General features: G+C 66.2%; 1 protein-coding gene across 3 annotated transcripts; it reads left to right on the plus strand.

The window, feature by feature from the left end:
• The first annotated feature begins 9126 nt into the window (after positions 1–9126).
• Positions 9127–20087, plus strand: R3HCC1L (R3H domain and coiled-coil containing 1 like). 3 transcript variants are annotated; one of them, XM_067000501.1, is made up of 8 exons: positions 9202–9242; positions 10022–10145; positions 14048–15459; positions 18691–18866; positions 18962–19032; positions 19169–19264; positions 19393–19533; positions 19655–20087. In XM_067000501.1, the coding sequence occupies exons 3-8, from the start codon at positions 14062–14064 to the stop codon at positions 19708–19710; spliced, it is 1938 nt and encodes a 645-aa protein (XP_066856602.1). In that variant the 5' UTR covers positions 9202–9242; positions 10022–10145; positions 14048–14061; the 3' UTR covers positions 19711–20087. The 3 variants fall into 3 exon arrangements, with proteins under 3 accessions (XP_066856601.1, XP_066856602.1, XP_047916563.2); XM_067000500.1 differs by lacking the exon at positions 10022–10145 and having other exon boundaries at positions 9127–9242; XM_048060606.2 differs by lacking the exons at positions 9202–9242; positions 10022–10145 and adding an exon at positions 9408–10021.
• Positions 20088–20966: the final 879 nt, after the last annotated feature.

Consider the following 20966-nt stretch of genomic DNA (forward strand, 5'->3'; position numbering starts at 1 on the left):
CCCGGCTCCCAGCGGCTCGGGCCGCCCGAGCGGGGTTTATGTAGGGCCGGGGCGGCCGCGGGCTCGCCAATGAGCGGGGCGAGGGGCGCCGCTGCCAATGGGGAGCGGGGAGGTGGGGCCGCGCCGCGCTGATTTACTGCCCGAAATTGCAGTGGGAGCGCGGCCGGGCAGCGCCGCTCGGTACCGAGCCGAAATAATACGGGGGGACCCGCTGGGGGATGCGCCGGGAGCGCGGCTCGTAACCTTCACGGGGTGGTGGCCCGACCCGTCCCGTCCCACCCCATCCCACCCCACCCCACCCCACCCCACCCCACCCCACCCCACCTGCCCCCAAGACCCCCCGGCGCACAGGTCCGGGTGCTCAGGAGCGGAGCCACCCAGCGGGCAGTCCCCGCAGAGGTTGCCACCCGTGGTGATTTCCACCGCGGGGCACGGCGAGGGTGGCTCCCCACCGGCTGCCCGCTGGGTGCGCGTGGCCGTGGGTGCGCAGACCTGCCCCGTCCCCCGTGCCTCGCCCAGCAGGGCGGTGTGACTGTAGGCAGGGAGGGGAGAGGGAAGCCCCCAGAGCTGCACCCGAGCGCTCAGCATCTTCCCCCTGCCCTCACCTGTGTGGGCCGTGGGTGCTGCTCCACTGCCGCCACCTACCCTGCGGGGGCCCTGGACCAGCTGTGCCCTGTCGGGCAGCGTGGAACAGAGGCCCCATCTCAGGCCACGCAAGTCACGGACTTGCCAAAACCTCGCAGCCAGTGGGTACCTGAGCCGGGGTCACGCACAGCCCCCAAGGGCTGCCTTCCCCGACACATCTTCCCCCTGGGCAGCCACTGTGCTGCACAGAGCACCTCGGGATGCAGAAAGGGGCTGTGGCAGGGATGGGGGCAGCGCTGGTGGGGCACTGCCTGGGTCACCCCACCGCAGCACGTCCGCAGGCACCGCAGTGCAGAGGCTGCAGCCACACCACTTGTGCCGGGAGGCTGCAGGAGCCCCCGGCGGTCTGGGCTGCTCCGAGTGGCTGCTCTCGTGCCCTGCTGAACCCCTTGTTTCTCACCAGAACATGTCTGGCTGCAGCCTCTGCCCGTTTCTCCCGTTTCTCCTCTCCCTGCTGGATTCGAGAGCTCTCAGTCCCGGTGATTGTCTCCCACGGTGGTGCTTCCATGTGAGCATCAAGTACCCCTCCACTCCATTTCCAGCGATCCCTCTCCCAGGGCGCCTGCCTGAGCAGTGGGCTTCTGCACAGCTGCCTGAGCAGGGTCCCCACGGCTGGCAGGAGGGTGGCCAAGCGTGGGTGGCCAGGGAACCCGCTGTGGGGCACTGCTTTGGGGCAGGAACCACCGCTGCCCTCAGTGTTCACCGTGAGGAGGCCAGGATGCCAGGCAAACGTGGTGTGAGGGTGCACACGTGTGTGCAATGCTGTGCTTGTGTGTCCTTGTGTGCCCCAGAGCTGTGGGCGCGCTGTGCCTGCAGCCTTGCACACACGTGTGCACTCAGGGCAAGCACCCCCCTGAGCCCAGAGCCCCGCTGAGCCGTTAGCTCGTCCTGGGTTTGGTAACCACCCCGGTAATTATTCGCACAAACTCTTCCAACACCCTCCTGGCGAGCGGCATGTACAGAAAACAAACACAGGCAGCAAGCCACCTCTGGCGTGCCGCGACAGCTAATGGTGCCAGCCACGTGGGGCCTGGGGCATGTGTCTGGGGCCGCAGGGTGCCCCCCGATATGTGCTGCCCCCCCCCAGGGCCCTCCCCATGGGCATTGTCCCCCCAGCGGGCTGGGACATTTCTCTGGGGGGACAAGAGCAGGACCACAGCCACGGTGGCCGTGCTTCAGTCCCTGTGCCCCTGTGCTGGCTGGGGCGAGCACCCGAGGAGCTGCAGAGGGGAGCGGAGGGTGGGCGTGAGACAAGCCGGGCTGTGCCGGGGAGGCGAGGCAGGGCGCGGGGTGCACGGAGCCTGGCTGCGCTGGGGACCGGTGGCGGTGGCGACGGGGACAATGGACAGGAAATTAGAGCGAGGCGGCAGCGAGACATGCTGCGGGGGGGAGGGAGCCTGGGCTCCATGGAGGGCTGCAGGCAGGCTCAGGGAGGCTCTTTTCCTGTGGCCCTTGTGTGCTTGCTCCATCCCTGCCGACCCAGCCCCTGGCACCCTGCAGCCCTGCGCCTAGTGGCTCATCCCCCAGCAGGATGAGAATCAGCCCGGGACCAGCTGGGTTCACGGCCCCCCAGCGTGTCCCCTCCAGCAAACCCCAGGTGGTGCAGCACGGACTGGGCGCAGGTGAGCAGAGCAATGCTGACTCTGAGCACTGTCCTCCAAGACACTTTGCTGGGGCTGTCGTTGCTCTTTTTGGAGCACCGTGAAGGCCGAGGCACCTGCACACAGCCCAGCGAGCACACAGCACGCACACGCAGTGTGCACACTCGTGCATGCATGCAATACAGCCTGCGTGCAGCACCCCTGTCTGCACACACCCTGTGCACGCACATCACGTGTGAGCACCCAGCACAGTGCCCAAGCACACGTGCAGCCTGTGCGCACACCCAGCGTGCACACCACATGCACACACCGTGCATGCTGCATGCACACACCATGCACGCTGCCCTGCACGCTGCTCCTCGCTGCATCTCCTGCCCTGGCTGGTGGCTGCCAGCACAGCACGGGCAGCAGCCTGCCAGGCCTCACCACGCACCCTCGCTGCTTTTTGACAGTAGAAGAGGGCGCATGATGTCGCCAGCAGCACGCCGCAGGATCCCTCAGCTGCTGAGCTGCCCCTGGCTCCTGGCACCGCTTCCTTCTCCGGAGGGGCTGTGCTGGGACCTCCCCGCTCCGAGGGTCTAATTTCCACCCTAAATGTATTCATGGATAATTTATCCCCAGTTGTTCCTGTGCTAATGTTGTCTTTTAGCTGAAATAGCTCTTCTCCTCCCTGGCGTTTACCCCGCTGATGTATTTATAGTGAGCGCTCTGTTCCCCCGCAGCCTGCGCCGTGCCATACACGAGCCGCCGGCCTCCCGCTGCGGGTCCCCCGGGCTCTGCCTCCCCCGGCAGCCCTGCGATGTCTCTGCTCCTCTCCTCCCAGCACTTGCAGGTCCCCGAGACCCACAGAGGGCCACAAGCGAGTCCCCAGCCCTGCCAGAAATGCCTCTCCTGGTGCCTCCTAGGATTGCTTTTGCCTCTCCCATGACTGCACGCCCCTCGCACGGTGGCTCACAGCCTGCAGGCGATGGATGCCCGCACTTGGCAGGCTCCTCGCTCCATGCCTCTCCTCCCTGCTGTCCCCTCCCCGTCACTGTCCCATGGCACCCGCCCTCCTCTCTTGCACACCGACCCCTGCCAGCTCTGCTCCTGCCCCTGGTGCCCAGACACCTCCCAGCCCGGGTCTCTTTGTGCCAGGGCTCGCAGTGACCTGCGGGCTCCCATCTGTCCCAGCACCCCCCCAGGAGCACAGGGGCTGCTGCCTCCCACTGGTGACATCCTCACGGCCCTTCCTGGGTCCTTTCCTCCTGCCAGCCAGCCTGGCAGCCCCTGGCGAGGTGCTAGCACTGAGGCCAGGTCAACCCCGAGGTGCATTTTGTCTCGTCTTCCAGTCCCCTTCGTCACGGGCTTGCCGTGCTCCCTCGGCGGCAGCAGGGCACGGAGGCAGTGCCCCAGCACCCTGCCCCTGGCTCTCCCCGTGCCCAGACCCGCACGGCCCCCAGCCGCTCCTGTCCCCGTGCGCAGTGCCCCCGGGTCCCCACGTGGACTCTTCCTGTCGCCGGGACATCATTAGAAATGTTAATTATTAATTATCACTAAAAGCCCTTTTTGCTGCATTGCTGTTCTCTGCCGATCTCTCTGCCCCGTGCTGCCTGTAACCGGATCTGCCCGCGATCGGCTCCTGCCTCGCGGTGCCTGTCCCTGCTTTCCCTCCCTACCTGCGGGGGCTCGTGCAGGGCAGTGACAGCGGACAGAGCCCCTGTCCCCTGCAGGACACTGCCCCGCGGACGAGCTGGGCTTGTCCCACCTGGGGACATGGAGGAGATGCGGGACCGCCCTGCCCTGTGCCAGGAGGGGGGACACAAGGCTGGGGAGGGAGCTGGTGGGTGCCGCGATGGGGCCTGGGCCCACCAGCTCTTCTTGGGCAGGGCCATGGGGTCCTCATAAGGGGGCACAGGGATGGGGCTGCCTGGCTGGGGGGGTCTCAGGAGGGTGGAGAGCCTGGGCTGTGCCCAGATGGGGAACAGCAAATGGAGGCTGTGGGGAAAGCTGGGCGCTGCTGGCAGCCAGCTGGGGCTGGCAGGACCCGTGGGGAGGCTGAGTCGGAGGAGCCGTGCAGCTGTGGAGAGGCAGGGAGATGTGCAGCCTGCCCCGCTCGGCCTCCTCTGCCAGGGCTCCTGCAGGATTTATCAGCTCCAGGTGGGTCCCGCAGATGGATCGATTCAAATCACGGACCACGGAAAGCAGCCGGGTTCCTGCCCACGGGGCAGTGGCTGTCACCCACGGGCAGCAGTGCCACAGCCAGCGCCGGGCGAGACACGGACAGAGACCCAGGCACTGCTGGCGGGCAGGAACCACCTCCCAACAGCATCCTGGGTGCCTCCCAGGGACCACAGCCACAACGGATCAAGCTGTGACAGTGACAACAGGGGCTAACTTGGGCAAAAGCACGGCCTGTATCCCCCCGAGGCGTCTCTCCTGCTTATCCTGCCCATTTCCCAAGAGCCGGGCTGCCCGGGGAGCACGCTCCCCTGCTCAGGGGTTGTCACCCACGCCCCCATGCTGCTGCACGGCCATCAGGCGCGGTCCTGCTGAGCAGGCTGGCAAACAAGACAGTACCGGGAAGGAGACAACAGCGATTGCTCAGGGAGATTGCGCTCGGGGGCAGGCTCCCGGGGGAGTGCAGGGAGGAGCACCCAGGCTGTTCCTGGAGCGGTATTGATTCCTGCAGCACCGGCGCTGCTTTCCATGCCTATTTATTTTCGATGTGCAGGAGAACAGAGGGAGCAGGAGAGCCCTGCTCACCCCCCCAGGCCAGACCTGTGCTCCCAGGGGCACGGCCAGGGCTGCCGGCCCGCAGCCCCATCGCCTCCCTGCCCGCCAGCCGCCGGCAGCACCGGCGCCTGCCCGCACCGCGGGCTGCTTCCTCGCATTATACAGCGCTGTCACGAGCCGCCGGGTCCCCAGGTGTTTGGTGCAATAATGCAAAGCAGATCTAATCTGCCCCAGCCCCGAGCTCTCCGCAGTCCCCTCCCCTGGCTGCTGCAGGCTCCCAGGCCAGGCGCTGGGGAGAGCTGGGGTGCGGGCACACACGGCTGTGATGGGCGATGCCCCGTGTGCCCCTGTGTGCCCACTGCAGCTCCCGGGGCTTTTCTCCGTCAAAAGCACTCCGCTAGCACTTGCTCTGCAGCAATAAATCAGCTGGGTGCTCACGGCAGCGTGGGCCCACGCTGGGTTCCCTAGAACGGCTCAGCAAGGTGGGAGCTCGGTGCCAGCTCCCGGCTGCGCAGCGTGACCCATTTATTGCCCGGTGTTTCCACAAGAAGCCCGACGTGCACAGCTCAGGGGTCGTCCTGGCAGCTCTCTGGGCTGTACCTGGCTCTCGGTGCCCCTCCTGCTCACAGCCTGGCAGGGAGCTGCGTGGGGACCCCCCCTGCCGTGATGCACCGTGCGTGTGTGTCGAGCTGGCAAGTTCTCAGCTCCGAGGACACGGGAGCCCTGGGGCCACGGGCAGGTGACCAGCACTAGGGCTCAGAGGCAGGGCTGGGGGAGAAGAGGCTGCTCGGGGAGCAAGGGCAGAGCCGAGGTCGCCCCATGCCGCCTCTCCTCCCCGCTCCGGTCCCCGGGGCTCAGCGCAGCGCAGGATGCCGTGCGCGCAGGAGCTGGATGCACGACTCGCCTCCGATCAGAGCCGGATCTGGGGCTGCCGACAGCCCCTTTCTCTCCCGCGCTGCTCCTTTCAGCCTGTGCCTCCCCGCGGCCCCGGCTGACGCAGCTGCAGATGAAGAGACAAGGAGAGGCAGGCAGCACTCCCGGCCCGCTCTGCCGTCCCCTGGGAGGCACAGGCACGGCAGCTTCAGACCCAGGCTCTCTGGCAGCCCCGCTATCAGCAGAGAGCGGCCGGCCGGCTGGCTGCTGAGCTGTGCCGGGGGGTTAAGATGCCCAGGCAGCCAGAGCTGGGGTGCAGGGGGGGGTCTGGGACCCCTGGTGCAGAGCCATAGGGTGCTGCAGCTCCCACCAGTGCTCTCCCCACCTGGGATGACTCCCGGGAACCCTAAAACCACCCCAGCCCAGGAGAAGTGGGGGCACGGCCATACAAAGCCCTGCAGCCCCATGCTGGGGCGGCCAGCCTCGGGGCTTGGTGCAAGCAGGGTGGCGGTGCGAGGGGTCCCTGTCCCCTTGTGGCACTCTGGAGGGGACCACAGTGTCCCTTGCGGGAGGCAGGAGCACACCAGGAGGGGACACTTGAGGATGTCTCCAGCAGGGGGAAGCAAGGGGGGGGGTCCTCCTGCAGCCCACACCTCGCAGCGCTTGGACCACGCTGCTGCTGCCATGGAAACTGCCTGCGGAGCATCATCCTGCCGCTCCGGCCAGGGAGACAAGGCCACCGCTGTCCCCAGCCTTCCCAGGCCCCAGCCAGGGTGCTGTGACACCCTGAGCCCAGCCAGGAGCACCCGGGAACGAGCACTGCCCAAGCCCGGCAAGCCCAGTCCCACCCAGCTGCTGGTGGCTGCTGACCCCAAGCACGGAGATGGGCCCGTACGGGGTTTTGGGGTGGGCTGCATGGGTTTGACTGGGCAGGCATGGCTGGGTGCTGTGGTGGGGTGGGGGCACCCCGGAAGGGACACCCCGGGCGAAGCGGCGATGGAGAGGCCAGGGAAGTGCTGGCAGGGGCTGCCTGGTGCCGTTCCCAGACAAACCCAGCTCCCACGCGGCCAGGGGCTCCACGCTGCTTGGCCTCCCACAAACATAAATCATTTTCTAATTTATAACATGAATAATTGATTTTGCCTCCGTAGCTGGCGATAAATCTCCTGTGCGCACATGCATAAGAAAATAATAATAATGAAAGCGATCAGGAGCTGCCGCCATCGATTACCTGCAAGAGGGGCCACGGTCCCCTCTGGGACATGGTGGGCTGGGGCTGGGGCTGCTCCCGACGGGCGCCGGGTGGCCCTGCTCGGTGTGAGCCTTCCTCATCCTGCCCTGGGGCCACGGGGCTGGCAGGGATGGCCCTACACATCTCAGCCTTGCCCAAGGGTTGCCCTGCTCAGCTCCCAGGAGAGATCCTGCAGGGCTGCGGCGATGGAGCACAGCCTCCTTGTTCCCCACTGAGCCCAAATCAAGGGAAATAAAAGGAAAAATGCATCATCGCCTGGGCCTGCCACCCAGCATGGAATAGCCAGGTCCTGGTGCTCAGGTGCCCCCGGTGCTGAGCCCTCAGGGCTGTACTGGCACATACGGGCAGGCACGCAGCTCCGTGTCCCCTGGGCTGTCCCCTGCCTCCAGCAGAGCCCAGCCGGTCCCCGTGCGCCCCGTCCCTCCAGCCCGGGAGTGCTCGGCGGCGGCAGCGCCTCATTAGGAGCCGAGGCTGCGCTGCTCCCCGGCACGCTCCCCCGCCACCCACGCCGCCGGCGAACGCGTGCGAGCGCCGGGGCCGTGTTCATTATCTGCTCGGCAGCCAGCCTCGCTCCACGCCAAACCCCAGGAAGGATGCGGAGCCACGCGGCCCGGCGCAGACACCTTCCCTCCGCCCGTTCGTCTGGGCCTCCGAGGCGCTGAGCACCCCGCAGCCCTCCGCCTGCAGCGGGAAGGCAGGATGCGGCCCGAGGGGCGCCTGGGAGCCTCCGAGCAGCCAGCAGCGCTCCCGCTGCCTACGTGACATTAAAAGCTAATGGGAAATCAATGGCAGCCTCCCGCGGGGTCACGCCGGCGGGCAGCGCTGCGGGAAGCGGGAGGCCTGCGCCCACCGCTCCTGTTGGCCATGGAGCCCCGTGTCCTTGTGTCCCTGTGTCCTTGTTGCCCCATACCCTTGTGTCCCCGTGTCCTTGTCACCCCATGTCCTTGTTACCCCATGTCCTTGTCACCCCATGTCCTTGTTACCCCGTGTCCTTGTGTCCCTGTGTTCTTGTGTCCCTGTGTCCTTGTGTCCCCACCCCGGGTCCTTGTTTCCCCATGTCCTTGTCACCCCATGTCCTTGTTGCCCCATACCCTTGCGTCCCCGTGTCCTTGTCATCCCATGTCCTTGTGTCCCTGTGTCCTTGTGTCCCCATGTCGTTGTCGCCCTGTGTCCTTGTCGCCCCACGTCCTTGTGTCCCCATGTCCTCGTGTCCCCGTGTCCTTGTGTCCCTGTGTCCTTGTCACCCCATGTCCTTGTTGCCTTGTGTCCTTGTCACCCCATGTCCTTGTCACCCCATATCCTTTTTGCCCCATATCCTCGTTGCCTCATAATATCCTTGTCTCCCCATGTCCTTGTCTCCCCATGTCCTTGTCACCCCATATCCTTGTCACCCCATGTCCTTGTCTCCCCACATCCTTGTGTCCCCATGTCCTTGTCTCCCCATGTCCTTGCCACCCCATGTCCTTGTCTCCCCACATCCTTGCCTCCCCATGTCCTTGTCACCCCATGTCCTTGTCTCTCCATGTCCTTGTCTCCCCATGTCCTTGTCTCCCCATACCTTTGTCACCCCATATCCTTTTTGCCCCATATCCCTGTTGCCCCATAATATCCTTGTATTCCCATATCCTTGCCTCCCCATGTCCTTGTCTCCCCACATCCTTGCCTCCCCATATCCTTGCCACCCCATATCCTTGTCACCCCATGTCCTTGTCACCCCATGTCCTTGCGTCCCCACGTCCTCGTCCCGCTGCCCCCCAGCACAGCTCCCGGCAGCACATCCCACTTGCCCGTCGGGGTTCCCGCGCCCACGGACGCCCTAAAAGCCGGCCCCGACGACCCTCGGGGGGGTTCCCTGGGGGACACGGAGCCCCCGGAACGGGGAGGGAGCAGCCGGGCCACCGGGGTCACCCGCCGCCGCCGCCCCCCCGGCCGCCACGGCGCCCCCCGGGGCCGCCCCGCCGCGCTGCAGCCCGGTGGCGGGGGGCGGTGCCGCGCCCCCGCGGGTGCCGGTGCGGGTGTGGGCGCGCGGGGCGGTGCCGGTGCCGGTGCCGCCGCACTACAGGTCCCGGCGCACCCCGCGGCGGGACGGGGCGGGCTCGGCGTGGCGGAAGCGGCGGCGGCGGCGCGGAGCGGCGGGGGACCCGGCGAGGCCACCGGTAACGCCCGCGCCGAGCCCCCCCCCCCCCCCCCGACGGGCGGCCCCCGCTGCGGGCACGGGCACCGGGGGGGCACCGGCGAGGGGCGAGAGCGGCCCGGGGGGGGCGCCCCCTGCCCGGTCCCCGCCGTCCCCTTCCTGTCCCCTGCCCCGGCGCGCCCGGGCGGCTGCCGGAACCCCTCGGGCCGCGCAGCCCGGCTGCCTCGTCCCCGCTCCTCGTCCGACGGGGCGGGAGCCCGCCGTGCTGGGCGGCCGCGGGCTCCGGCCCCCCGCACCGGGGGCTGATTGTGCGCCCGTGCCCCCCGGCTCCGGCGCTGGGGGGCTGCGTTTTGGGGCTCGCTCGCCCTGCCACCGCCGTGCCCCCCCGGTCAGCCCCCGTCGGGGCCGGCGGGCTCGTCGCCGCCGCGAGCCGTCCAGGTGCCCGGCTCTGCCCGGCCGCGCTGGTTTTGCTTCCCTGCAGCTGCCTTGGGGAGGCCCCCGCCTCGTTTGCATTTTTCTGGTTAAAAACAGTAATTCTGCCCTTTCGAGGCATCTTTATTTTTGGGCCGTCATTAATTTTCCCTCCCCCCTTATTTATTTATAGACCTCCTCGCTTTTGTGCTGATCCTGCCCTGGTATATATTTGTAAAGCCCTTCGTATTCCCCGTACCCCCCTCGCCTACTAACTCCTTCTGCTTTTGTGTTGTCCCTTTTTTTTTTTTTTTCCCCTGCAGCTGTTAAGGGACGGTATCGACCTATAAATCACCTCCTGCCTGAAATGTCCCCCGTCTCTTGTTCCAGGTATCTCCTAGGAGCATCGGGAGCGAGAGGCGCAATTGAAATCTCTCCCTTTTCTCCGCGTGCTTCCCTTTGACAGCCCGCCGGTGTCGGCGCTTCGCCATCTCCTCGCATGGTTCTGTGCCCGGTACCGTGCCTGGAGCACGTCCCTCTCCCGGGGGCAGGGCAGGGAGGTCTCAGAGCCCCAGCAACCGCAGGGCCGGGTCAGGCGTGGGGTGGGCAGCAGCCCCCCGCTCTCAGGGTGCTTTGCTTGGCGTCGCGTTGTGCCGGCGGCTCTGTGCCACTGCATCACCCCGTAGCCAGTCCGGCCTCACCCTGCCGGGTACCCAGGTCCTTCCGTGGCCCTGCTGCATGAGCCCGTCCTGCTCTGGTTAGAGCAAGAGAGGTGTGGAACGGCTGATATCTGTGATGGGAGACACCTGGGAAGCCTTGCAGCTTCCTAAAAGGGTGCAGGGAGGTGGCGGGTGCGGACGGGCAGCTCCTGTCCCTGTTCTGGGTGCCGGCACCGTGCAGCCAGCGAGCACTTCGAGGTGAGCTTCCTAATCGGGGCTGTTTAGAATCTCCTCGTAGCTTCGTTTTTATTAGTAGCTGTGGGATATTTTTCACCTGAGCTGCGGCAGGCTGTAAAGAGTGACATTGCCAGCGTGCGAGCTGCGCGCCGAGGCTGCGCGTGGTCCCCCTGGGGCGCTTCCCGCTCCCCGAGCAGCGCTGCGAGCCGCGGCCCCCGAGGTGTTGCCGTTCCCTGCCCGCCGTCAAGGCTTTAAGGTTACGTGCTCTATCGATGGCAGTATGGATTGAGTGGAATTAGAAACCTCGAAGGCTAAAAATACAGCGCCCTGCCAGGAAATGAGGCAGCCTGCTGGGAGGGCGCTGGGTGGCACTTCAACTTTTCCAGGAACTGGCACGCTGCGTGCGAGCCCGACAGCCCGGCATCCGTGCATGGCCCTAAGAGAGGGAGGAGAGGAGCGCTGCCCGTGCACGGTGCCGGTGGTTGCAGAGGAGCAGCACGGGCAGGCACGGTGCCCAGGCAGCTGCTCAGACCTCACAAACTCGTGCCGGGGCCTTGTGCGCCGCAGCCGAGCCCGCACGGCGCGGGGGAGAGGAGATACAGGGCGAGCGGTGACTTGGTCCCCAAGTTTGGGGTCTGTGGGGCTGCCCTGCCCAGCGTAGTGTGAATGAGACCTGCAGCCAGGGCTGTTGCTCTGCCTCCCGGAGCGTGAAATCAGTTGGAGGTGACGCGTGGCCGTGGCATCTGATGAAGTGTGTAATAGACTGGGGGCAGGAGCTGCGCTGCCCTTAGCAGTAAAAAAAAAACCCAAACCCTCTCTGCTGCGGTGTCCCTGCCAGCCCGGGCTGGCTGCTGGGGGCTGCTGCAACCTTGCTGTGTTTGTGCCTTGCTTTGCCTGCTGTTCCCTGCATGACACGCCGGGGGACAGGAGCTGCCTGCCGCATGGCTGCGGGACGCGGCTCGTCCCCGGCAGCGCGCGGGGAGAGGATGCTCCCAGCACCGCCCGTCTGGCTAATGCCGCACCATCTGCTCTGGAGGGTGAGGCAAGGTGAATGGCAAGCTTTCGAGGAGCCCATAAATCCTGCGTGCGAAGGCTCTTCTTGGAGGTGACTTGGGATGTGCCTGGAGCAATGCTGCTCCTGGCTGGGCTCCCCGAGCGGCACTGGCACGTGCGGTGGCTGAAGGGAAAGGAGAGCACCCTTGCTGGGCAGCGTCCCGGGGCTGGAAATCCTTGCTCCCGCTGGGGAGCAGCGCTGATGGGGCTCAGCAGTCCCCCTGCAGGCTCAGCCCCTTTTGCTGGAGGGGAGCAGGAGCAGCACCAAAAGCCCCGGCTCCTGCACGGGGCGCAGGTCGCACGGTTGGTGCGGTGGCACAGCCACGTTGTCTGCCAGGCCTGGCTGCGGGGGGCATTTCCCTGGGGAAATTCCCCCCTTGGAGGGAGTGGAAGCAGCTCCGCAGCCTTGCGAGCGAGGCGAGTGGTGGAGAACGCTCTTTTCCCTATTTTTTAGCTGTAAAATGCCCTCAGCCCCATGGCCGTGCCTCCGAAACGGCATCAGGCGTGTGGCCTCGCAGCTGGGTGCTGCTCCCCGTGGGCAGGCAGATGTGGCTGGAAGGTGTTTGCTGAGGAAGCGTGTGTTAGATAGCCTTACGTGTGCCAAAATGCTGATGGCCGGGGGCTCCCGGTGCCCCCTCCCCACCGGCACATGGCTAGGCTGGGCTGCCGCTCGGTGAGAAAATGCATAGCGCCTCGGTGCTGAAAAATGACTAACCCCGAGCTTGGACGGTTTATAGGATGCGTTGCTTTTTTCTCAGTCGATAAAGATAAAGGGGACCATTCTGCCAGCGAAATTAGTGTATCAAAGAAGGGAAAAAAAAAAGACAAGCGCCGCGTATGTCTCCGCAGTGAGAAAAATGGTGGGGGCAGCGTCGCCCCGGTGCCCCCTCCTGCCCCGCACCGAGCGCCCACGGGGGTGGGCAGGGGCATGGAGCTCCTGGGGAGCACCGGGGCTGAGCCTTGAGGTGTGGGGTGAGACCCTGATCTTTGGGGGCTGTGCTGGGCTGGGAGGTGTGAACAGGGGGCAGCCGGGTCTTTGCCGGTGGTTTCGCCACTGAAGCCGCCGAGCCGCCTGCTGTCTCCATCTCCCCGTGCCGGGCTTGCTGGCGGTTTCATGAGAGCCGGGAGAGACCCATCCATCACGCCAGGGCTCTGCGGGGAGCGCTGCCTCCATCCGTCTGCCTGTCTGTCCGTCCATCCGGCAGGTGCGGGCAGCCCCAGGTGCTTCCCAGCTGGCTGTGGGGCACAGCGGGCTCTGGCAGCCCGGCACTGCCGGCTCTTCGAGCGGGGCCACGGGCACCGTGCGTGCCACCGCCGGCCGGGGCCGCCCGTCCCGGAGGCTCGGCGCGGTTCGCGGGGAGGGGAGAGGAGCCTAATGTACCGGAGGTGCCGCGGAAATGAGAGCCTTGGACGGATTCCTGGCCCTATTGATCCGCCGGCAGTTTATGCATCCTGACATTCATAATCTCGGTAGGCTCTGATGTTCCAGATTAATGGGCCCAGGGGCTGTCCATCCGTCACTTCACATTAATTACTGAAGAGGTGTTTTTCCAGTGATTTACCTGACAGCGGCCCGTGATGAATACCCCTAAACAGAGTGGGCAGTGATTAATCATGGGGCCCCGGCCCGGCCCCGCTCTGCCTTCCCCTCAGCCACAGCGCAGCCCCCCACCCCATCCGTCTCCATAAACGCTGCCTGATGCATATTTATAGGGGCACGGGGCCTGGCAGATAGCAGCGCGCCTGGTTGTGCCAAAGATGATGAAAAATAAATCTCTGCTGGGATGGGGCAGCCCGGGAGCCTGGCACGGCCACGGCTTCTCGCCAGGATGTCCCCGTCCCGACCTGCTCAGCGTGCTGGCACCGGGGATGCTGTGGGTGTGTGTTCAGCCCCATGCATTCAGCAGGAGCAGAGCTTCCCGTGCCTGCAGCACCAGGGCTGGGGTGGGCAGTGGAGTCCCATTTTTGCTCTCAGCACCTCCTGTCTCCTGTGTGATGTTTGCACCGTGATGGTGATGGTGAGGCTGGTCCCCTCCAGGGGACCTGGAGCACGGTGCCGAGCCACCGGGAACTGTCCTGGGAACCGCAGGCAGCCCCCGTCCTCTGCCCAGCTCCTCTGGCTGTGCCAGTCCTTGCAGCAGCGAGTCCTGCTGGTTGCGAGGCGCTGCAGGCGGCGTGGCTGCCCCTGCTGGCTGGCTTTCAGCTTAGCCAGACCTTTGGTAGTCGCATGCCAGCTCCTCATCTCACACCCGTGTGCCAGGTCCCCGCTGCAGCCCCGTCTCCTCCGTGCGTGGCACGGTCGCTGGCTGCCCCTCGTCCCTGCCCTGCGATTCCTGGTGCCCTGCAGCCCGGTGCTCCAGGGACGGGAGCCCTGGGACTGCCTCCTACCTGCCCACCCCGCTCCCGTGGTGCTTGGCCCGAGGGCTGCTCGGGCCGCGGGTGGCACTGACGCTTCTCCCCTCCGCAGGTGGCGGCGGCACCATGCAGCCGGAGGCGGAGGGCGGCCGGGTGCGCCGCAGGAAGCCCGACATGGCGCTCTACGTGCCCAAAGCGCGGCGGGAGAGAGCGGCGCAGGAGGTGGCTGCGAACCACCGGGAGCCCGAGAAGCAGCACCCGGCGCTGGACGTCGGCCGGGGCGGCTCCGAGGGGCAGAGGCGAAGCCCCGGGGCCAGGACGCACGTGGGCAGAGCAGCCGGCAGAGAGAGCAAGGCGGGCGCTCGCCCCAAGGAGCCCCGGGCAGCCTCCGCCGGGGATGGAAGGGTACCAGGTGTGTGCAGCCGGGGCTCCAGGGCTGGCACGGAGCCGGGAGGCAGCCCGGAGAACCTGAGGGCATTGCCCAGTGTGCAGGAGCCAAGCGTGGCTCTGAGCGCCGCCCAGCCCTCGGACAGGCAGGACGATGCATCACAGGACGCAGGGCTCAGGGACCGAAGCTGTGGGGTGCTGAGGACAGTGCCGGACCCGCTGTCCCCGCAAGGTGCCCAGCCTGGGGATGCGGGGGTGACCCCTGAGCCTGGGGGTAACCCCGATAACCCAACGGCAGCTCCGCCGAGCGTGGTGTGTCGGACAGAGCCAGGCGGGTCAGAGCGTCTGGGGGACAGCACCCCGGGTCCGGGCAGGGACCTCTCGGGGTGCCCGGCACAGGGTGCCCTGCAGCCGGCAGGGGAGGGCAGCCCGGGCAGTGTGCCCCAGCTCACCTGTGAGGGTGCGGGTCTGGAAGACCGGGAAGAGGAGAAAAAGGAGCATGGGGTGTCTCTCCTCGCAGGGCAGAGCGAGGGCTGTGCCCCCCGGGCCACAGGGGAGGAGGAGGAGAGGCAGGGAGGCAGCACCGTGGCTGCCCCAGGAGGAGCTGCCTGCGACGCTGGGTGCTCAAGGGGCGGCGTGGGTGACGGGTTGGTGCCACCGGGGCAGGCTGCAGGCAGCACATCCCAGCTCCTGCCGGAGCACACGGGGCAGCTGCCGCCCGGCAAGGAGCAGAGCGCTGGCAGTGCCGGGCATGCCGGTGGGGAGGGAGTCCCTGCGCCCCGTGGCAGCACCGGCGCTGGGAGCAGCCCAGCAGGGGCAGAGAGTGGCACTGGGGAAGGGGCTCCCCCGCGAAGCCACGAAGCCCCGCCGTCCCTGGAGCTGCTGTGCTGCGCTGTGGAGCGGCTTTCGTCCGGGACCTGGGCTGAGGAGCAGGTGCAGGTGGATGAGTACGAAGACTCGCTGCAGCAGCACCGGGAGGAAGAGGAGGAAGAGGAGGGAGGTCTCCGTAGCAGCTCCCCAAAGCCAGGGCAGGCGAGCACCGAGACCCAGAGCCACGGCAGCCCGGGCGGCGAGGAGAGCTGGGACGCGCTCTTCAACGACGACGGGGACTGCCTGGACCCACGCCTGCTGGAAGAGGTGAGCTCGGCGAGTCGGTGAGCCTGGGGGTGGCTGGGGGGTGGCTCTGGGCTCTGTCCTTGGGGTGCTGCCTGGCCGTGCAGCGTGCTGGCACTTCCAGCCACCCCCAGGGGACGAGTGGTGCCGAAAGGTCCAGGAGGGTGCTGCTGGGAGCTCCTCGCCCCTGCCTGGACCCATTCCCCTCCTGTCCCTCGGTGCCAGCGAGGCCCTGCGAAGGCTGGGGGAGATCTTCCCTTTGTAGTACATAAAGTGCACCCAGTAAAACGTGCTCGAGAGCCGTAAACTGCAACTGCACCCTCGTGAAAGCAGGGCTGGTAATAAAGAAATGGGCTGAGACGTATGGGCTCCCATTGAAATAGCAACATGAAGTTTCCTGAAAACTGCATCTTCTTAATCAGCTGTGGCTCATTACCATGCCCTCCTGTAAGCGTGTGCCTAAATTTACTACAATTAGCTGCTTAGCACTGGGAGCCGTGCCGTTCTCCTGCCGTTCGCAAGGAAAGCTCGGCTTCTGCAATGAGCCTGGAAATCCATTATTGCATTTTAAATCAGCGGCGTAAAACTGGTAATGTTCGGAATGACATTAATGGACCCAAAGTAACAAACAGCGCTAATATTAAAAACGAATGTCCAGCCCTGACTGAGAGCGGGGCTCCAAGTGCCCGATAATAGCGGTGTGCAGGAATGGGATTAGCTCCGGAGGGTTTTCCCTGGGCTTGCACGGGGACGTGGCCGTGCCGTGTTATGGTGTGGCCGTGGGATGCTGCGGGCAGTTTGTGCCACGCAGCGTCAGTGCTGGCTCTGAGGAGCTCTGGAGCACCCGTGTTACATCCCCCGTGCACTCGCTCTGAGTCAGGGTTGGCCTTTCCAGGGAGCTTCCCCAGATGGGTGAAGAAGGACCTGAAAAGGGGATTTATCCGTGAAAAGTTGCCGTTTTTCCCCCCTCCACCCTCGGAGTCCCGTGCCGAGCCTGGTTGCTTCGCGATGCCTCCGAGCTGCTGGGAGGCAGATGCGCCTGCTCGGGGAGGGTTCGGGCTCTCGGGGAGATGTAGCTGTTGTTAATTAACTAAAAGGACAAGAAAATTAGTAGCGTTCTTCGTCATAACTGAATCCTTATGCGCTGCGGATAGCCGGCAGAGAGCAAGATTTATGACGTTCTGTGTCGGGAAGAGATTTCTGATAGCAGACGGCTCTTTAATCTAGCAGGAAAAAACATAACGAGATCCACTGGCTGGAAGCTGAAGCCAGCTGAAGCCAGACTCGAAGCCAGGCGCACGTTTTTAACACGGAGGGTACTTAACCACTGGAACAATTTCCTTGCGGCCTTGCCGGATTCTCCACCAGCTTGCCGTGGCTAAACCCGAGCCGGGTGTCGGCGTGTGAGGGACCCGCTGTGCCTCCCCGGGGCTCTGCCCTGCAAGAGGAGCTGTGGGGTGAGGACAGCGCCTGGGGCACTGCGTGCTGGTGGCAGCAGCTCTCCGAATCCGTCCCCGCAGGGCAGGGTGGTGGCTGAGGCACCTGTGCGTGCTCCTGCACCTCTCGGCACCTGGATGGTGCTGCTCCGCGCTTCTCTGGCTGATGTCTTGGAGCAGGAGTGTAAGCAAGGTGGGATGGGGCTTTGGAGAGCAGCGAGCCGTGGCAGACAGACTTCATGTCCTGGGGCATCCTGCCTTGGCCATCCACGTCCCGCAGCTCTCCCCGGAGCCTATCCATTGCAGGGGAGGGCAGGCTGAATCTGCCCCGTGTCCCCCTTGGTGGTGCCCTGGGATGCAAAGCTGCACCGCTGCTGTTAATCCTGCCTAGCCGGAGCATCCTTGTGCATCGGTGAGCTCGGGCTTGGTTCCTGCCCTGGCTGAGCAGGGCTGGGGGCCGTGCTGCTGCAGCTGGGGGGCTGCGGGCACAGGGGGACCTGTTGGGCCGTGCCTGCCGCACAGCCGAGCCTGGCTGCCAGCCGGCTCCAGTCCTTGCCGCCCCGCCACACTCGGTGATTTGTGAAGGTCAAGGACCGCGCCGGCACTCCGCGCTCCGGCTCTCCAATCATCGTCCCGGCGCCTGGCGCTACCCCAGTGCCCTGCTCCCTCGAGCATCGCGGCAGGGCTTCTTCCTGCTCCCTCGCGTCCCCCGGAGCAGGCAGGGGGGCTGGAGCCCAGCCAGCTGGGTCGCTTGGCCGGCGGGAGACGGTCCTGTCCGGCAGCGCTGGGCTGTCCCGCAAGCTCCATAACTCAGCTCTCCCCTCCGCCGGCATCCAGCCGCCCCGGCGGCACCCCCTCACCTGCCGTGAATCCATCTTCCCCATAAAATTGTCGGAACGAGCACTTTTTATTGACTGAGCTGCCTGGGATTTATGGACTCTAACCTTCCAGCCGTGGTGCGCTCCGCTACGACCGCTTGGGGGATCGGGCTGGGGACCCGGCTGAGTTATGTGCCCGCTCCCCGGCACCGCGCCGCAGCCCCTTGTCCCCCTGGCACTACATATTTTGGGAAGCTGAGGTGCAGCGAGTGGTGCTGGGGGGGGCCCACTGGCACTGGTGCTGCTGGGACACAGGGGAGCGGGGTGGCCGCATGCCCCCGCCGCGTTGTGCAGCCGGCAGTGGGAGACCGATGCCTGTATTTTAAAGTGAAGGTTGAAAAATTGGAGAGGTAGAAAAGAGCTACAGCCGTCATCTTTTAGGGCTGGAGAAATGCCCCGCTGTGAGATACTAAACGAGCACAGCCCGTTCAGCTTATCAAGGCAAAGGCTGAGAAGTGACTTGATTACTGTGTGCGAGTGCCGTCACGGGGAGGGGATGCCTGGGACCCAGGGCTCCTTAATCCAGCAGAGAGGCAGAACGAGAACCAGCGGCTGGAAACTGAAGCCAGACAAATTCAAATTAGAAATAAGGCATAAATTTTTAGCGGCGCAAGTAGTTAACCGGTGGAACTGGCTCCTCGGGGGCGCGGTGGCTTTCCCAGCGTGGTGCCGCTGGTGTCAGGCAGGCGGCGGTGTGGGGAGGTGGGACGGGGCTCGGCGATCCCCCTGTTCCTGCATGGTGGGGTGCTCGTAATGGGGAAAGCAACCGTGTGGCACGAGTGTCCTGGTGGCTAACTCCCTGTGTCCCACCGCTGTTAATCCAGCAGCAGTGCTGGTATGTGGCACGGGGGTGAGACTGCTGCCCGGGCAGTGCTGGTCGTCCACCAGGCGCTGGTGCTGGTGCCGGGGTCGCTCAGCACCGTCCCTCTCCCACCCCGCAGCTCTCGGGGGGCGAGAAGCGCCGGCAGAGCCTGCAGGAGCCCCGCTTCGACTACTACGGGGCCGAGCCGGCCGCGCCGGACCTCAGCGATGCCGAGCTGCCCCACGTCATCGAGATCTACGACTTCCCCCCGGATTTCCGCACCGAGGACCTGCTGCGCGTCTTCTGCAGCTACCAGTGAGTCCGCGGCTCTGCCCCGCGCTGCGGGCTCGGCGCCGGGCCCCGCTGGCAGCACCGGTGCCTTGCTGACCCTCCCTCCGTCTCTCCGGCAGGAAGAAGGGCTTTGACATCAAGTGGGTGGACGATACGCACGCCCTGGGCATCTTCTCCAGCCCCATAACAGGTAGCAGCCCGCGGGGTGTTCGGTGGGAGGGCAGAGGGGGGACGTCCCCTCCTGGCACCGTCTGGGCGCACCCCTCGGCTCAGCCGTGCCCCGCGGCCGTGCTGGGCTGCCTGGCAATGCGCCGCCCTCCCCACAGCACGCGACGCCCTCAGCACCAAGCACCTGATGGTGAAGACTCGCCCGCTGTCCCAGGGCACCCGGGCGGCCAAAGCCAAGGCCAGGGCCTATGCTGGTGAGTGGGGATGTGGGGGCACCCGCAGCGCGCTGAGCACCCTCATCCTGATTCCCTGGCTGGGCTGGGGGCCGTGCCAGCCCCCTGTGTGGGTGCCCACGCTGACGCCCTCCTCTGCTCTCCCCCAGACTACCTGCAGCCGGCCAAGGAGCGCCCCGAAACGTCGGCCGCCCTGGCACGGCGCCTGGTGATCGGCGCCCTGGGGGTGCGCAGCCCCCAGACCCCTGCCCAGCGGGACGCCGAGCGCAAGAAGCTGCAGGAGGCTCGGGGTGAGCTCTGGCCCTGGGAGCCTCTCCCTGCGCTGCCGTGGTTTTCTCCTGACCCTGGGGAAGAGCTGTGGGCAGCTGGGGGGCAATGGGGGCTCGGGATTTACCCGGTTTTTCCCCGCAGAGAGGAAGCGGCTGGAGAACAAGCAGCGGGAGGATGCCTGGGAAGGCCGGGAGTGAGCTGCCTTCGCTTTCAGCCCTGCTGGAGGTGCTGCCGGGGGCCCGAGCCCCTCTCTGCGGGCAGGCAGGGCACTGGCACCTGGCGATGGAGCTGGGCCTGCTGCTGCCCCATGGGATCAGGATGGTGCTGGGGCACGGCCACGGGGTGCTCGAAGGCTCTTTGGGGCCATGCAAGCGCTGTCCCCGTTGGGTGCTGTCGGCCGGTGCTGCCCGTCCTGCCGGCGCAGGGTCCCCTGGTGCTGTGGTGGCAGCCAGCGGGACGCGGGGAGCTCGGCGGCGACAGCGCCGGCCACGCATTGCGGGTCAGCCACGGCCACGCTGGGCCTTGTGAACCAGAGTGTCTTTTATTTTGCTAATAAATACCATTTATTTTGCCACGCCTGGCCTCCGAGGACGGGACGCAGCAGCGCGGGGTGCCGAGCTTGTCCTCCCTGCATCTCCCTTGGCGTGTGCCACGTGTGTGCTGCGTCCCCCCAGCCGCTGCTGGGGCTTTCCCCCCTGCGGGGCGGTGGGCGAGCGGCAGGAGGGGCAGGGAAGGGCTGGAATGTGCTGGCAGGGCCCCTGTTTACATGCGCGGCCCCGAACAGAACAGCGGGGCCCTTGTTGGGCTGCGGGAAGGGCGGCCCCGTTCCCACCCCGGCCCCGTTCCCGGCCCCGCGCGGGGCTGTGATGTGGGCTGCGCACCTGGGCCCGGCGGCGGGGGGCTTCCTGCCCTGCCCCGCGGACCTGCCTTTCTCCCAGGGCCGTGGTGCATCAAAACCCTAAAACCACCCCTGCTGCCGCTGCCGAAGGAGCACAGCCTGCCCCGCAGCCCCCAAAACTCTCAGGGCCCTTGTCTGGGGGGCTCTCGTGCCCGCAGCAGCAGGTGGGGAGCGGTGCTGCTGCCTTTCCGCCGCCCGTGCCAGCGGGTTGTGTGTTTTGGGTCACCTCGTGGCAGCCGCCCCGTGTCCCCTGGCTGTCCCCCAGCTCGGTGGCGGAGGAGCTGGTTGTGACCCCGCGGCGGTGGCTGCCTGCCCCCGCTGCCAGCTGGGAACCGTCTCGGCCGTGGCTCTTGGCAGCGAGCGGCCGGGTGGCTCGGCCAGCGGAAAGTTTCAGGGCGAGAGGATGCTCTCACACGGAAAGCATCTTCCCCCGGTCCGGCGGGGAGCGGGGGGAGCCTTGGCGGGGCGAACCTCCGGCAGCACGTGCCTCGCCACGGGCCTCGCTCGCCGGCATCGCACGGGGCTACCAGCCCTTGCGGTCCTCCACGTGCGGGG

The sequence above is a fragment of the Anser cygnoides genome, chromosome 7 (assembly GCF_040182565.1).
Source record: "Anser cygnoides isolate HZ-2024a breed goose chromosome 7, Taihu_goose_T2T_genome, whole genome shotgun sequence".
Taxonomy (NCBI): Eukaryota; Metazoa; Chordata; class Aves; order Anseriformes; family Anatidae; genus Anser; species Anser cygnoides.

Coding starts and splice junctions, on each gene's coding strand:
- R3HCC1L (XM_067000500.1), top strand. CDS start 14,062: ATGCAGCCGGAGGCGGAGGGCGGCCGGGTGCGCCGCAGGAAGCCCGAC. Junction 15,460..18,690: donor ACCCACGCCTGCTGGAAGAG/GTGAGCTCGGCG, acceptor CCCACCCCGCAG/CTCTCGGGGGGCGAGAAGCG. Junction 18,867..18,961: donor CGCGTCTTCTGCAGCTACCA/GTGAGTCCGCGG, acceptor TCTCTCCGGCAG/GAAGAAGGGCTTTGACATCA.